Here is a 15917-nt window from a genome sequence, read left to right as displayed (position 1 = left end):
ACTTGGCCAAAAAGCAAAAATATATGAGCCCAGTGCAAGCAAAACAGGCAATGAAAATGTCTTGGATTTTAACGAAGTCACGAATATCATGAAAGATCTTATCAACACAATGAAGGCCAATTCAAATGTTGCACCAACATCTCGACGTTATTCAGAAAATATCCAATGGTTCGCCACCTATATATATATATTAAGTGGAAAAGCCGCCTATGAGGTATTGAGTAAAAATTTACCATTACCGCAGATTCCAACTATAAGTGAGTATAGGTTTTCTTATGAACTCAAACTCTTTGTGATATTGATTGATAGTACATATTGTCATTTTTTTTATATAGTGAACTACATCTCTCAAAGAAAAAAAAGGGTCATCGAAGGTCAGCTGAGATGTCAAGAATTGGCCGAATATTTGCGTGATTTGAAAGCACCCAAGAAAGTTTGGATATCCGAGGATGCTTCTGGGATTGTGGCTCAGATTTCATATGATTCGTCTACAAACCAGTTGGTAGGCTTAGTTTTGCCTACAAATCACACAGGAATGCCTATTCCGTTCTCTTTTACCCCACAATCGATGAATGATATTGAAGAACAAATCAATCATAACTCAAAATCTAAGCTCGTCTACTTAGTTCTTGCACAACCTTTGATGGACAACGTCCCACCTTTTATATTACAAGTTTTCGGTACGGATAATCGTTTCAAAACAGAAGATGTTCTTCTACGTTGGAAACAAATGAAAGATCAATTGGCAATGTATGCTTCAAACTTCATTTTATACAAATTAATTTTCAAAGCTATATCATGCAATGCATTCTTTCAGGTGTGATATCGAAATAGCAGGCATATCTGCAGATGGCGATGCACGACTACTGGTTAGCATGAAACAATCCTTGAACGCAATGTGCAATCAGCTGTCCTCTGATGTTTTAAGCAATTTAAACTATGAACAAAGTATATCTTTTATACAAGATATATTTCACTTGGCAACGAAAATAAGGAATAGATTGCTGCAGTTGTCAATCCTTTTGCCAATGGGATTTTTTCAAGTTTCTGTATCTCACTTGAAAATTTTAATCAAGACAGTCAGAAAAGAAATACATGGTTTGGTGCTGAGTGACATATGCCCTGAAGACAGGCAAAATTTTGCCTCGTTTGAAAAAGTAAGCAGCAATCGAGTTTTAAGTGCCCTGACAAAGTATGTACCGCACAGTGAAGCTACTGTCAAGTATTTAAAACTATCGAGAGACATCACAGATGCATTCACCAAAGTAGACTTGAGTCCCTTAGAAAGAGTGTCTATGGTATGGCGGTCATTGTATTTCTTTCGCGCATGGAAACAATGGATTTCTACATATGAACCAGTCAAATACCACACAGAAGATAATTTTATTTCGCAAAATGCTTTCACATGCTTGGAATTGAATGCTTACGGAATTCTACATTTAATTAGGAAGTTTCGGGAGGCCAAGCAGTCACATTTGTTCTTAATTACGTTATTCAATAGTCAGCCGTGCGAGCGGACATTCCGACAGCTGCGATCCATGACGACAGCCAACTGGACCAAAATAAATTTCTCTATGCTCGAACTATTGCATATGATAAGTAGAGTAGAACTTCAAAACGATATTGCTTACTTCCGTATGCCCGATGTGGCCATATTACCAAGAATTCAAAATCGTTGTGAAAATCATAAACTTTTTGAGATGCCAACCGATGAAGATCTACGAAGTACTCTCGAGGAATCATTGCAAGAAGCTCTATTGGACGCGGCCAAACTTGGTATGAAAATCGATGCCGACCATATTCAACGATGTGAAATTACCAAAGGAAATGTTTTGTTCAGAAAAGTGGATGATGTGAATGAACCGATAGAAAGTGATGAAATCGATACCAATAATTTAGCTGACGATATGGTCGATTTTACTTATTTCCGTGACTACTCCGAAACGGTATCTGATTTTGATGGAAATAGCCGATTTATTCAAGTTTGTGATGAAGGCGGCTCGACAAAACTCATAAGGAAGTCGGCTATTGTTAGCATGATAACGGACTCACCAATGAGTTTAAGCAAAGATCGTTTGGAGAGAGTGAAGTTACCAAAAGAAATCGCATCTAATAAAAGAAAATCTCAACTACGAGATGATATTTCTCTGGTGATAAAATCTTTTCCACAATGTGGATTGCGTGTTGAAAAACAGATTGATATCGGACAGTGGTGTATATTTCGATATTCTGGAGAAGAGCATCACATGCTTTCTGAAAATGATCTTAATGAAAATATTATTATAGGTTGTGTCTTATGTTTCAAATATATGGATGGAAAAACAAAGAAGGATAGACAATATGGTTTAGATGTAGCGCCCACATCTCCCAGTGTGTCGAATAATCGTGGAATAGGAGTTCTCTCTCTGTGGCATCGTTTGAAAAATGATCTTCGATTAGAGTTATTTTCAGTCCCTTCATTTTTCAATAGCATGGAAAATTACGTGGTCACCATCGAATCACCAGAATTTGATCTCAATCAAACATCTGAAGAAAAATCATATAAATTATCTGGAAATGTTGATGAGTACAAAAAAGCCCTTTTAGAGTTACTTTCTTAATTTAAAACAATACGTTTAAGATTAAACCAAAACATATAATAATTAAACAGAGTTAATCAATAAAGAATAAAGAAATGTATCAACGATTTTTTTATTTATTTGGCAAAGGTCACTGACATATCACATCATATTATATTTAGTCTTGCACTCAATGAATATCACGTGTTTTTTGTTTTTGAATTCATTTACATTCTCATTTAATACTTTTCACTATTAAGATTGATATTACTTTTCTCTTTTGTAAAAGAAATTTACATTTGTATTAGTTGCTTCAGTAAATGCTTCATCAATGGTAATTATTGTTCATTGCTTTTTTCAAATCTAATTTTTTTCTTTTTGTTTCGAAATGTAAAAACATGGTCTAAAATAAGGTAAAACTCTAGCAAAAATCACTTCCTTCCATGATAAATATGTATTGAAATGTATAAACCTAACTATTAACTTGAACAAAATATTTTTTTTGTTTGACAAAGGTCAACCCTAGGGTCAACCAACTATCACCTCATGAAAAAAAAATTATAAGTTTTCTTGTTGGCACCAGCCTTTATGCCATACATTCTAATGCAGCGCTGTAGCTACATTGTAGTTTTTTTTGTTCTCTGGTTGGCTGTGACTTATTTTCTGTCTTCTTTTTTCTCTGTTCCATTCTCTGTCGCTTCATTTGCATTTTTTTTTCTTCTACATCATTCAAATTTTTTTTTTTTGTTCCCACATCAAAGATGTATTAAAAAAATCCGATTTGTTCAAATTACGGTAACTCTACTAAACTTGGAAATCGCATTTGTTTTTTTTTGTAAAAAAATTCGGCCACGTAATGGCGCTTAGAATCAATGACAAGAAAGCTAAATTTGTACTGAACGTTTTTACTTTTTAGAACACGTTAGAGAAACGCATTCAATTTTTCTTTGCTGCCTTCGTAGAGCAAAATTTGTCGATGTATTCTTCCAAACGATTTAATCGATTGACGTTTCCAGCAGCTCGAACTTCCAAGAAACCTGAAAAATTGAATTTATTCCAAATTAATATATATGTAAAATAATTTTACTAAATGGAAGAGATGCGACAATTTTGAATGTCAATTTTTGAACGTTCAACCGTTCAACCGTTTAACCGTTTCAACTTAACAACTGATTTGACATATCTCTTTCCATACAAGTGAAAGATAGAAGTACTCGTCGGCGCGTTTTTTCACAATGTGTCTAGTTATCTGTCAAGTCGCATCCGATTTTTTCCAAACATAAAATTTTTCTGCATCGCATTGATTTGTGAATCTCAATTTTTTTGAAAAAGAAGAATAAACGACGAAAAAATGGGAAACCTGCTGTCAACATTTCTTAAAATGTTTCGCCGTCGCATCGATTTGCCAAAAAAGGTAAGACTACATATTTTATATTACGCACGAATACAACAAAAACGATATTTCAGGCCGCCCCAGAAATGACCACCTCAGATGAAGAATGGGAACCGCAGAAAAATGATTTGACTGCTTCTCCACCGACCAAATCATCTGGCCCAAGCCCATACTCTCTGAAAGTATATTTGAATATGCCCAAAAAACCAGAAGATGTGCGAGCAGTTCGGTCGCGTCAAGGATGGCTATGAATGAGCTAGCATTTGAGTAATTTACGACTAAAATTACGATGAAGAACTCTCGATCAAAAATTAATAATAATACGACAGGATGAATTTAAATTTGAATTTAAATTGAAATATGAACTAATCAAATTACAGAAAACGTGGAATAAAGAAAAAATAACAAAAAAAAAAAACCAAAAAATTGTTTGTCAAATTTTCGATTCGGCATCTATGTACAAACGAAGTTGTTTCACTGAATGGTCGTAATAAATGTAGAAAACCGCTTATAGAGAACTGTGCACTATGTAAGTTTAGATTACGCATATAATTCGTTTTATTTTCACTTACCTTTCAAAAAAGCAATCACATCATTGCTGACTTTATGTTGAGCTAAATCACCGGGCGTTACGCACACAAGCAACAACGCAATTGTTTGTCTTTCGTCATATTCAACTTGATCAGGCTTTTCTGTATTCCACTGTAGAAAAGTGTCAATCACCTTGGCTGGAACAATTATTTGTTTCTCGCCGAGCATATAAACACGACCCTCCTTCTAAAAATAGTAAAAATTGAAATTATAAGCAAAATGTAGGAAGGAATTAAATATTATGTCATATTTTTATTTCTAAGACTGTATATTATTTACTATAGAAATGTCTTTAATTACCAATGATCCAAAAGGAATGCCACCAGATACAACGTCTTTTTCGTGTTTGATCAGGCCTTTTTCATTGGCTTTGAATGGCTTGCCGTACCCAGTCTTCCGATTGTATGTGAAGGTGATTTCATTGTCATATTCATCGACTACTTGAACATCATCATCCAGAAGAATTTCCAACTCATTGTTGTTCCCACGGCAAGCTTCAGCAACAAGTACCAGCTCACGTTTGATCTGCACATTTGAATTAGCTGTTTCCGAAGTGCTAGCGATAGAACCATTTTCCGATGACGATGATAAGTTTTGCACGGTCGATTCGCTTTGATTTGATGTCGTTGGATTTGGGCATGAGCCATTGCTATCAACAACATTTTCAGGCAGCGTTGCAACTTCCACTGATGCCGTGATGGGGTCATGAACATCGGTGTCTTTGATGGGACCAACCGATTCCGTGTTTTCAAAAACACCACTTTCGTTGACAATATTTTTGCTAGCATTCTCATCAGCCAAACTATTTGTAGTTTGACTTGGAGTTGTTTCCACCATCGCACTTTCATTTGCATCAGCCAAACTATTTGTAGTTTGATTCGGAGTTGTTTCCACCATCGCACTTTCATTTGCATCAGCCAAACTATTTGTAGTTTGACTTGGAGTTGTTTCCACCATCGCACTTTCATTTGCATCGTCGACTGACACCAAAGTATCCTCCAAAATCGCATTCTCATCAGCCAAACCATTTGTAGTTTGATTTGGAGCTGTTTCCACCGTCGCACTTTCATTTGCATCGTCGACTGACGCCAAAGGGTTCTCCAAACTACCATCGAAACCAGCATCGTTTGGAATAACGCCAAGAAAACTATCATTGTCTTCAATGTATGAATCACTTGCGAAAGAAACTTCACCGAAATTGGTTTCGAATGAATTTTGTTGAATTGAACGATCCAAATCATTTTCATTGCGGAACGACAAACGTGGAATAGGACGTTCTGACAATCGCCTTTCATTGTAAATTGGTGGTGGCAAATTTCGGGTACGAGATACAATTGCCATGGCCTCTTCAAACGATTCTACACCAAGAAAAAATTCATATTCTATGTAAAAAAATATTCTGTGTATAAATATTGAATGTTGTGCAATTTACCTTTGTAAATGAGCAACTTGACGAAATAGCAACCAGCTCCCGGGAAAACAGTCTCGCCGGCAAATGTAAAATTAGGTACAAAATTGTTGTTGGGCATGCCATTTTGATCCATAGCGTCAGCTTCTTCAGAATAGTAAGCCATGAACGTTTGGTTTCGATTCAGACTTTTGTTAACAAACTTTTCCCAATGTCGATCGATATCTTGAATCCATGCTTTCGGAATGACAATCCGAATTTTATTCTGCAGCAAATATACTACAAAATACATTTTAATTTTTTTCTGTCTGTTTATGAACACAAAATCGTTGAAGAGAAAATCGTTAGCACACGTTGAACACAAGACAAGAGAGACTTTTAATTACACTTTAAAACGACAGCCAAACTGTTGTTCGAATGTTCTACGAATGTTTTTCGAAACGTCAAATAAATTCACACTAATGCATTGACAAGTCGAAAAAGGCGGTCACTTCAGTCCCAATATTGAGTTTAGATCTTTAGCGTTCAAACGTAAGTTTGAAAAATCGCTAGTATTTTGATTATTATTAATTATGTTGTGAGAATCATTTGTTTGAACTGTTAGTGTTTCGTCCAATGGGTTTTTTCCTTGCACGATCTCAATCTGATCACGAGTCTGAATATGCGTCTTCAAATGTTTTTCTAAATTGCTCGTTTCCCAATGTTTATTGTTTGTACACGGAACAATTTTTTCACACGAAATACACTTCACTGAACACTTGTATGATGCGGTCGAATTTCCTAGCGACTTTCGTGCGTTGTTCGACACGTATGCTTCTAATGAACCAACAATATTCGCTTCAGTAAACTCATCTAGTCCATACGAACTTACAACATTAGATGTATTTAGTTTTTTGATTAATTTCGTTGCTAATTCCTTGGTCTCCTCGGGCGTTAGCAACTCAACGAAACTCTCAGTGGTATTATCACAACCGCTTGTAACTTTTTTCTTCTCTTCAATGTTAGCTTCAATGAACTCTTTTGCTTTATTGCGAAGGACAAATAAAACTTTACGGTGACCCGGCAAAAATTCAAAGGGTTGTCCCACTGAATATGCTGAGTTTTTCAACAGATGATTAGCTTTAATCGATACGTGGTTTTGGATTATTTCAATGTCTGTCTCGTCTAAATCAGCAATGGACAATTCACAATCATAGCCAGCCGATTGTAAAATGTTGACCAACAATTCTGGAATATTCCCCACAAATGTTTGAAACTTTGGCCAAAATTTGTTCTTTCTTTTTCTTGGCTGCGGAATTAATCAAAATAAAATAAAAATAGGAGAAATAACCACAGAAAAACAACAAAATGAAAAAATACAACAAATTTAACGGAAAACGTACCTTCTCACTCATATTTTCTGTTCAAATGAACGAGAATCGGTCTTGCAGTGTTTCGAACTGTCAACTCATAGTCGAATCCATTTACGCGCATTTGCATGCATTTGCCGCTTATGTGAGTATTTGTGTATCATTTCTACTATTGACATTTCGAATGTGTGTACTCAATAGTGTGAATACGTAATAAATATGCACTTAATTTGACAATGCTAGCGCAAATGCATGCAAATAAAAGTAAATACGGAAATTCGTTGATTATAATATTATTACATACAAATGTATAAATACTTATTTCCCCCTAGGTACTGCTTATATTACAGAACTCTGATTTAAGAATTCGCTTCTGTTCTGATGGTAGTTTTGAAGAAAGAAAGTCGAGAGATCGCGACATAAAACGGAAAGAGTCTATGAATCGTAGTTTTACACCACCTCTTCCGGTACGCGCATCACGGGTACCATCAACGTGTTTCGAAAATGAGATATAAACCTCATCATTTCGTGGTATAATAGATATGTCACCTGCGATTTTTTGAGCTAACGCTTTAACGATGAAATGTGAATCATAATTCGACAAATTATGAAACACCACGGTGACATATTTAGCTCTTTGATAATTCAGATTGCATGTATTATGCGCAGCACCACGAAATGCACCTGAATTGTGACAGTGATCACGAACTTTATCTGTTTCTTCAAAGAACGGTTTTCCACATATATGACATTCTTCAGCCCATATAAACAATACTTCTTCCTCATTTGTCATTTCCATTGGTTCATTGTTAGACAACACTTCGCTTGCTGTGTGTGCGATACTCTCCATTTCACTAACAAACCATTCAACACAATCAGGTCCACGATAAGAACGATATCTCGAATCAGCATAAGCTCCTGTGCTGTAAAAGCCGATGCTGAACACCTCATGTTTTTGGAAAGCTGATGTTTTTTCACTTTTGAATGAATTATCATCATCACTTGGTTTTCGTAGAATTGATTCAATATCTGCATAAACAACAAAATCCACTGGTAATTGTTTGTAATAGTGTTCAAATGTAACAGTATCATCGAGTCCAGGCTTGGGCATTATAATTTGGTATTCATTTTGGTTTAGACACGCTAATTTATGTTCTTCCAATTTTTCGAAATGCATGAAATGATTGAGACACCTATCGCAAAATAGTTTTTTTCGACAATTTTTTGACACTTGAGCACTGAGCAATGCGCTTAGGTTTTTAATCCAGCAATAGTGTGATTTCGGTGTTTCATTGTTTTTATCAACTTCGGTTAACAGTAGCAAGTGAATATGTGTCGATTTAACATTTTTGGTCAACCTCAGAGGGCGCACTTTCTCACTTTCTTCATTCCACATGTAAACGTTTATTGATATCATTGGATTGAGTTCTTCAAATTTTTTCAAATTCTTCAACCCAACGGGGAATTTTATGTCGGTGAAATTTAGTTCATTATCATAACGTTTGTAATGCGAGACACGTTGAGGATTCTTTTTAATATCCTTAATTGCAGACAAAATCGCATATTTAAAACACTGGTTATCATCATTTTGCACGTTTATTATGGCTTTTTTACTGTCCAGTTTTTTTGGTGTCTTGATATACGTCGCACCATTGTAGGGGTCATAACTACATGCTTGCATTTCTATTTCAACAATTTCTTTCAATGAAAACCCACTTCCGCGAAGTTCTATTTCGGTGACGCGGTTCTTGATATAATTAGCGATATATTCGTCGTAAAATGATGCCAAAAACGTTTCGAAATCCACAATTTCACTATTGGAGTGAATGAAAATAGTTTGAGTTACTTTGGTTTCACCGCAATCCGATATAACACTTTTTTCGAATATTGCTTGCAAACAGGTAGACACTTTGATCATATAATGCACGTCGAGAAGAGATTCGATCATCGGTTCGAAATATTTAAAACAATCCTCGAAAAATGCATCCAAATCTTTATGACCTTTGTTTGTTATTCTGAATGTTGACAAGCGGTTTTGGAACGCGCTTTCACGCTGTTCAATTTCGATTAGGTCTGACATTGTTGAACGTTGACAAAAAACTGATCAGTGTGCAATTTGCGATGCAAAATTCGGGGCATACAATGGAAATGCGTGCAAAAGGAAAACGTAATTTAAACCGCAGCTCTTTGCGTATACAAATGTTCACACCCAAATTGCTCACATCCACCAAAATCCAGTGAATTAGGATTTCGGATGCAATCGATATCGATACCGTTAACGAAACGCATTAGAAGTCATTGTATTACAGAAAGTGAAAACAAAGGGACGAGAATTAAAAAACTGACCGCATCAACCGTTAACGATAAACATGACCCGCTGATCACAGTCAAAAATATACTGCTTGATCGCATTAGAAGTCATAGCATTCCAGAAAGTGAAACCAGAAAGACGAAAATCAAAAATGGCAAGCCAACAAAATTTTTCAAGTGAAAAAAAGTGTGAAGCAAAGTCGGCTACATCTTCAACATTTCCATTTTGCGATGAAGCCGACTATAATGAATTTTTTCCGTTTTTCGAACGAACGGAATACGAGGAATATCGCTTTAATACGGAAGACATATTCGAATTAACACGTATCCAGTCATCAGTGATCTCATCATCAGGTAGGCATTCATATCTGTTTCCATTTTTTCATTTCATTTCATTTTGACTCATTGCATTTTTTTCTCTTTCTTTTTTTTTTGAACAACCTGATTACGATTCGGATGCAACTAACTGGAGCGGTGATGAAAGTGATGACGGTGATGATGAACCGGGTAAGATTGAGTGTTTTGTTCGCAATCAATTGTATTTTAGCTAATGTAAATGTGTTTTTTTCGCATTTCAGATGATATGCCGGCACCGAATCAAGAGCACCAACACATGATCGATCAGAACCGCATTTAACGCAACATTAGTTCAATATACTGAAGAAAAAAATGAAATAAACGGAACGCTCGCACCAAATCAAGCAAAGGGCTAATAAACGAAATTTCATGTAACACGACTTCAATGTACTGAAGAAGAAAAATAAAATAAAACGAAACACGTACAGTGTGATTCGAGACCCAAAAACGCATAGTTTCATTTTCAAAAATTTCGTCTGGATCAAATAAATTCAATTTTTTATTTCAGCCTCCGAGAGAATTGTTTCGAATTCCATACTCTATGTCTGGTCCGAAGCAAAGAAGAAAGAAGAAAAAATGCATTGTATGTCAAATTTATCGTTTTGGGGTTCAAATTCAATTTTTTATCGTTTTTGGGGTTCTCTCGTTTTCTGCTTCGGAGTGATAACAGTAGCTGCGCTGGTATTACCGCGAAGCATAGAAGTGAAAAACCGTTAAATGTAGAATTTATGGTCTTTGCCTTCTCTCGTTCTTTGTACCATGACCTACGACAATGTATCCGATTTCAGCTGAAAGCCGATGCTCTAAGCTTAGAGCGAATGCTCTCAGCTCAGCAAAAGTGTGATTTCGGATCATATAATAAATCAAAATGTCATGAAATTTCGGAAAAAATCGACGAAATGATTGACAGTATTGAATCAAATGTCGAAAAATGTCGGAAAATGTCAAAAAAAAAATCGAAAAAATTCGAAAAAATTCGAAAAAAAAGAGCAATAAATCAATCAAATGTCTAAGAAATGTCAAAAAAAAATCAAAACTGACCCACTGTCAATCAAAAAAAAGGGTAATAAATCATTTTGATTGACATGGGCCAGAACATACATAGCCACACTACTAATGTCGAGTTGAATGTGTTTGATATTATTGCAATTATGTGTGTGTTTGTGTATGTGTGTTTGCAGTGTTTATTAACCCATTAACGCCCAAGGAATTTTTTTTTTTCGAATTTTCCGATGAAAATTTGTGGGTATTCTATTTTTTGGCCAAATATGATTTTCCCAAAGTTTCATGTCATTCTGATCAAAAAAAAATTCGACTTTTCACGAAAATAGAAAATCGGAAAATCCGGGAAATTTTGTGAAAATTCTCTCTGGACATTTGGCAACCACCCTGCAAAATTTCATTCCAAAATTCCAACCGTTTAGCCGAAAGAAAGAAAAATGTAAAAAAAGTCACTAAAAAAATCACGAATTTCGCGTCCTAAAAATTGGACGTTGGGCGCTAATGGGTTAATTGAAATAAATGAATGAATGAATGAATGAAGAAAAAAAAATCGCCAATTCTAATGAGTTTTATCGAAGAGGCTTAAATGGTAGGCAACCTCAAAATCTAAAACATGGTGAATCCGAATCTCAACTGGCACTTTCTAAAAATGTAAAAAAAAATTATGTAATTTTGATCTCACCATTTTCACATGGCTTTTGGCTATAAATTTTTTTTACTCACCAAATAGGTGGTCTGACGATGGTGGTGTGTTCTGATGAAATGCCTAACAGACTCCAATAAATCAAATAATACAAATTTTTGGTGTCGCTCACCCCTTTGGAAGGGCAGGGTAGGCTCAAAAATTCGAAAAATCACAAAAACCACTATTTTAGGGCAAAAACAGGGCAGAAACCCGCTTTTGGCCCCAAATCACTATAATATTCGGAAAGCTCGTAAAAAATCCTACTTACGCGTAGAACATTTTAACTTGATCAAACCCTTCCTTCTGCCTCAAATCGGGGTCGGTAGTTTGAAAAATCGTGTTTCTGCAAGTATGCGACCATTTTTAACTGCTTCTAAGGCAGTAGCACTGGTAAGATGTGTTCCTTAAATCTAGCGCTTGATGTCCAGTTCCTTGTGGCATATAACACGTGTCACTTATATGGCTCAAATTTGGCATTGGGGAGGCTTATATTGAAGAAAATGGTGAAAAAATCGCACAATCACACCACAACTGCCCAAATCAAGGCAGTGGACCTTATTTTTGGCCAAAAATGATTGCATTTTCGAATTTCTCGTCGAAAATTAGCCCAATAAGGGTTGAAATTGAATCAAGACTTCAAATGATACTCAGATTGATGTTGCCAATTAAAAACTCCATTCAAATACTCACAGTCAATTTTAATATATTTTAACATTCAACCATTCGAGCTTTTTTTAAATTAAAGATAAGCTTAAAAAAATTTAAACCAGCCATTCTTAAGCTAATTTTCGACATTTAAGGAACACATTGCACCAGTGCTACTGCCTTAGAAGCAGTTAAAAATGGTCGCATACTTGCAGAAACATGATTTTTCAAACTACCGACCCCGATTCGAGGCAGAAGGAAGGGTTTGATCAAGTTAAAATCTATTCGTGAGACGTAAAAGAACGTATGTTTTTTTCTCGATTTATATTTTTGAAAAGGAAAGTATGTTTTCTGTTGATTCTATCTGCGTTAAAAGAAAGTATGTTGTAGTACCGTCTAGCCTCCGCGGTCTTCACGGTTTTCGCGCAACTGATAAGAGATATCAACATGGTGTCTTCGGCAAAGTTGTAGTACTCGAGGTCTCCTATAGTATTGCTGAAGACAGGTAACTCTTATCTCTTATCAGTTGCGCGCAAATTGCGCTCATGAAAAAGCAAATTTTATATAGAACTTTTTTTTTCTTATCATTTTTCGCGCTTTTCGCGGAACTGATAAGAGATAAGAGATAACTGTCTTCAGCAATGTTATAGGAGACCTCAAGTACTACAACTTTGCCCAAGACACCATGTTTTTATCTCTTATCAGTTCCGCGGAAACCGTGAGAAACCGCGAGGACCCACCAAAAATGAACATACATTCTTTTAACGGTCAATTTTTGTTCACCAGGATAAATTTTACACCGAGGGGTAAATCTGTCCAATTTTTGTTCACCGAGGTAAAAATGGTCAATTTTTGTTCACCGGGGTAAACTATTTTTTGGAATAAAGACAAAATCATACGCAGTTTGATGGCCTGATCGATCAGAAATGTATGTTCATACAACCTGTCATTCACTACAATCTTTATAAATCAAGTTTTCACTCATTTTTGGGACCGAGAGGTCAAATATTTACACCTAGGTGTAAATTTTACACCGTGAGAGGTAAATTTTTACACCTCGAGGGATAATTATTGCCCCGCGAGGGATAAATCTTAATTTACCCCTCGAAAATTTATCTCGGCGCAAAATCATGAAATAACTTTTACCCCTCGGTGTAAATTTTTTTGTTCCATTTTATCAAAAATTGTGTCAAAACATTGGAATCATCGCTTAAAAGTAAAAATTCGAAAGAAAAATGATTTGTTATAAATAGAATAGAGAAAAATCGCATAAAACTCGAAATACAATGAACTTGCAGAAACCTCGCATTTTTTGAAAATTAATAAATAAACTGTTCACCAATGCAAATATTTATCACATTTTCAATCAATTCAATAATTTGATCCGCTACCTTTTTATTTTGTTCATCAAAATGGGAAAAAATGTTGCAACTTGCATATTAGAGTGACCCACATTTTCAATTTTGGGGCTGATCCGAGCGGAATTCTGCAAAAATATTGCAAAAATTTTGCAAATCCCTAGGGGATGATTACTGGAGGATTATACTTCCAGAACACATTGGACCAAGTCGGATCCCCCTACTCCACTGGATTCTCTTCCAGTTTAAGCAATTGCTTCGAAATGTGTGTGATGAAACTACTGAAAATGAGTGATAGTCCGCATTCGGTCAGGATTTTCATGATGCTGATAAGAGGTAGAGGTTTAGTAACTTTAACAAAGTCGTAATATTCGAAATCCTCTAAAACTTTGCTTAAGAGAAATATTTCTTATCTCTTATTAGTTTTTTCATGGTGATTTTTTTATTTGTTTTTTTTTCTTTGCGTCAAAACATAGCCCATGTCACGTCGCTTCAGATAAGAAAATAAAAGGACTTCGAAAATTTTGGTATTATCGATTTAGCCAGTTTTGACACACAAACACATACAAATTTCCAGTGATGGAATGGCATACGCCACCGTAGTCCATTCACTGGCTTATGCAGAATGTAAGCGTAAGCCAACCATAAGCAATGAATGCATTTAAATACGTTTGACGTCATTTGACAGCTGGATAGTTTGAGTTGGCTTACGCGAGCTTATGCAAAAGTGGACAATTGTCCAGCCTATCTAACAACACTGCAAATTTCAAGAAGACAAACGAACGACGCATTATGTGCCACTTTGCATCTCACTCGTTCGAACATCGTCATTGCATATATACACTGCGCGGTGGCACGGTATGTCTTTGTGTTTGAATGAGATGCAGGTGATCAGTTGGCATGCTTTCTTGTTGTGTTTTGTGTTTGTTTCTTCGTTCATTTGTTCCACCGGTACACTAAGTGTTATTTCAATGTATTGATGTATTGTCATAGTCAAACAAGTGACACTTCGGTAAACGTTACGAAATTTCCGAAGTTTTTTCGTGTATTACCATGACTAAATTGACTTAAAACAACATTTCTTCATTGAGCAATCGAATGGTTGCAATTTGCATACAAAATCACATTTATGACATAGGAAACCTACCTTCATTGGGCTGTTATGAGTCTATTTCCACTTAATTTTAAACGAGGAATCGATCTAAAACTATCTCATCCCTGTCTGAAGGGTCTAAAAGGTCGAAAAACGGTCCTGTTTCATTGGATGTTTTCAACTCGCAATATTTTATGCGGAAAATCACATTTTATGTTTCAAAAATGCCTTCTCTTGGGTTCCACCGTGAATTGCTTTTATTTTTCAGCGAAACAAATAAAAATACACCAATTTTTCTACCATTTTGAAAAAATGTCACTACGTTTTTAGTTCGAGCAATTTTAGGCGTCAAACAGAAAATATTCAATGAATATTTAGTATAATGAATAATATTTACTTTATTTAACGTTTACATGCTCTTAGAATTGATACCAATACTTTTGGGTATAGTTTTTGCATAAAAATCACATCAAGGGATAAATTTTACACCGAGGGGTAAATTTTGTCTTGCGAGGGGTAAATTTATATTTACACCTCGGTGTAAAATTTATCCCGGTGAACAAAAATTGACCGTTAATATGTTAATAAAATGCACTATATTTTATTAACGTTAATAAAAAATTCATTTTATTAAAAAATTAATAAATTATTAATATGTTAATAAAAAAATATGTTAATGAATTATTAATATGTTAATAAAGTGACAGCTGTAGTGGAATGGTCGTTTATTATTAAGATAATTTTGTTTGAACTTATTTACTTGTGCGTCGTCAACAAAACCTAAATCATCGCCTGTTGTTCGAACCGTCGATACAATTATTATTCGTCTTTCTTGACCCTGGAACGTTTCTGCACTTCCTACACGAATGTCGCCAAAGCCATTGTTGCTCAATTCTTCTCGGATCAATGCACATTGCTTTTTGTATGGGGACATCACACCGATGTCACGGCCAATAATCATGTTTCCGTTCCATTTCGATTTACTAAGATTCTGTATCCACTTGATCACTACTTCAACTTCCGTTTCATTGTAACTTCTGAAACCGTCTTCCTCTTGTTCACACACACCATCTACGCTGTCGAACGCCAACGGAAAATTTCTATTGGGCAATAGTTCATTACACCGTACAACACATCCTCTCACACATGGACACTTTAAATGCAGGAT

At 35.5% G+C, this 15917-nt stretch overlaps 2 protein-coding genes across 2 annotated transcripts; both read right to left on the bottom strand.

Moving 5' to 3' along the window:
* Window positions 1-3428: 3428 nt before the first annotated feature.
* On the bottom strand, window positions 3429-6144 carry LOC129572908 (uncharacterized). The gene is made up of 4 exons (XM_055453023.1): window positions 5975-6144; window positions 4843-5900; window positions 4524-4728; window positions 3429-3595 (listed from the first exon to the last, which is right to left on the bottom strand). Exons 1-4 carry the CDS (start codon window positions 6114-6116, stop codon window positions 3495-3497), a joined length of 1506 nt encoding a protein of 501 aa, XP_055308998.1. The 5' UTR covers window positions 6117-6144; the 3' UTR covers window positions 3429-3494.
* Window positions 6145-7627: 1483 nt separating this feature from the next.
* LOC129572903 (uncharacterized) lies at window positions 7628-9379 on the bottom strand. Its single transcript, XM_055453018.1, has one exon. It carries the CDS (start codon window positions 9377-9379, stop codon window positions 7628-7630), a length of 1752 nt encoding a protein of 583 aa, XP_055308993.1.
* Between the last annotated feature and the right edge of the window lie 6538 nt (window positions 9380-15917).

The sequence above is a fragment of the Sitodiplosis mosellana genome, unplaced genomic scaffold (genome assembly GCF_009176505.1).
Source record: "Sitodiplosis mosellana isolate CC-2019 unplaced genomic scaffold, AAFC_SMos_1.0 Smas_scaffold_5712, whole genome shotgun sequence".
NCBI classification, from domain to species: domain Eukaryota; kingdom Metazoa; phylum Arthropoda; class Insecta; order Diptera; family Cecidomyiidae; genus Sitodiplosis; species Sitodiplosis mosellana.
This window is presented reverse-complemented; position numbering and strand designations above follow the sequence as displayed.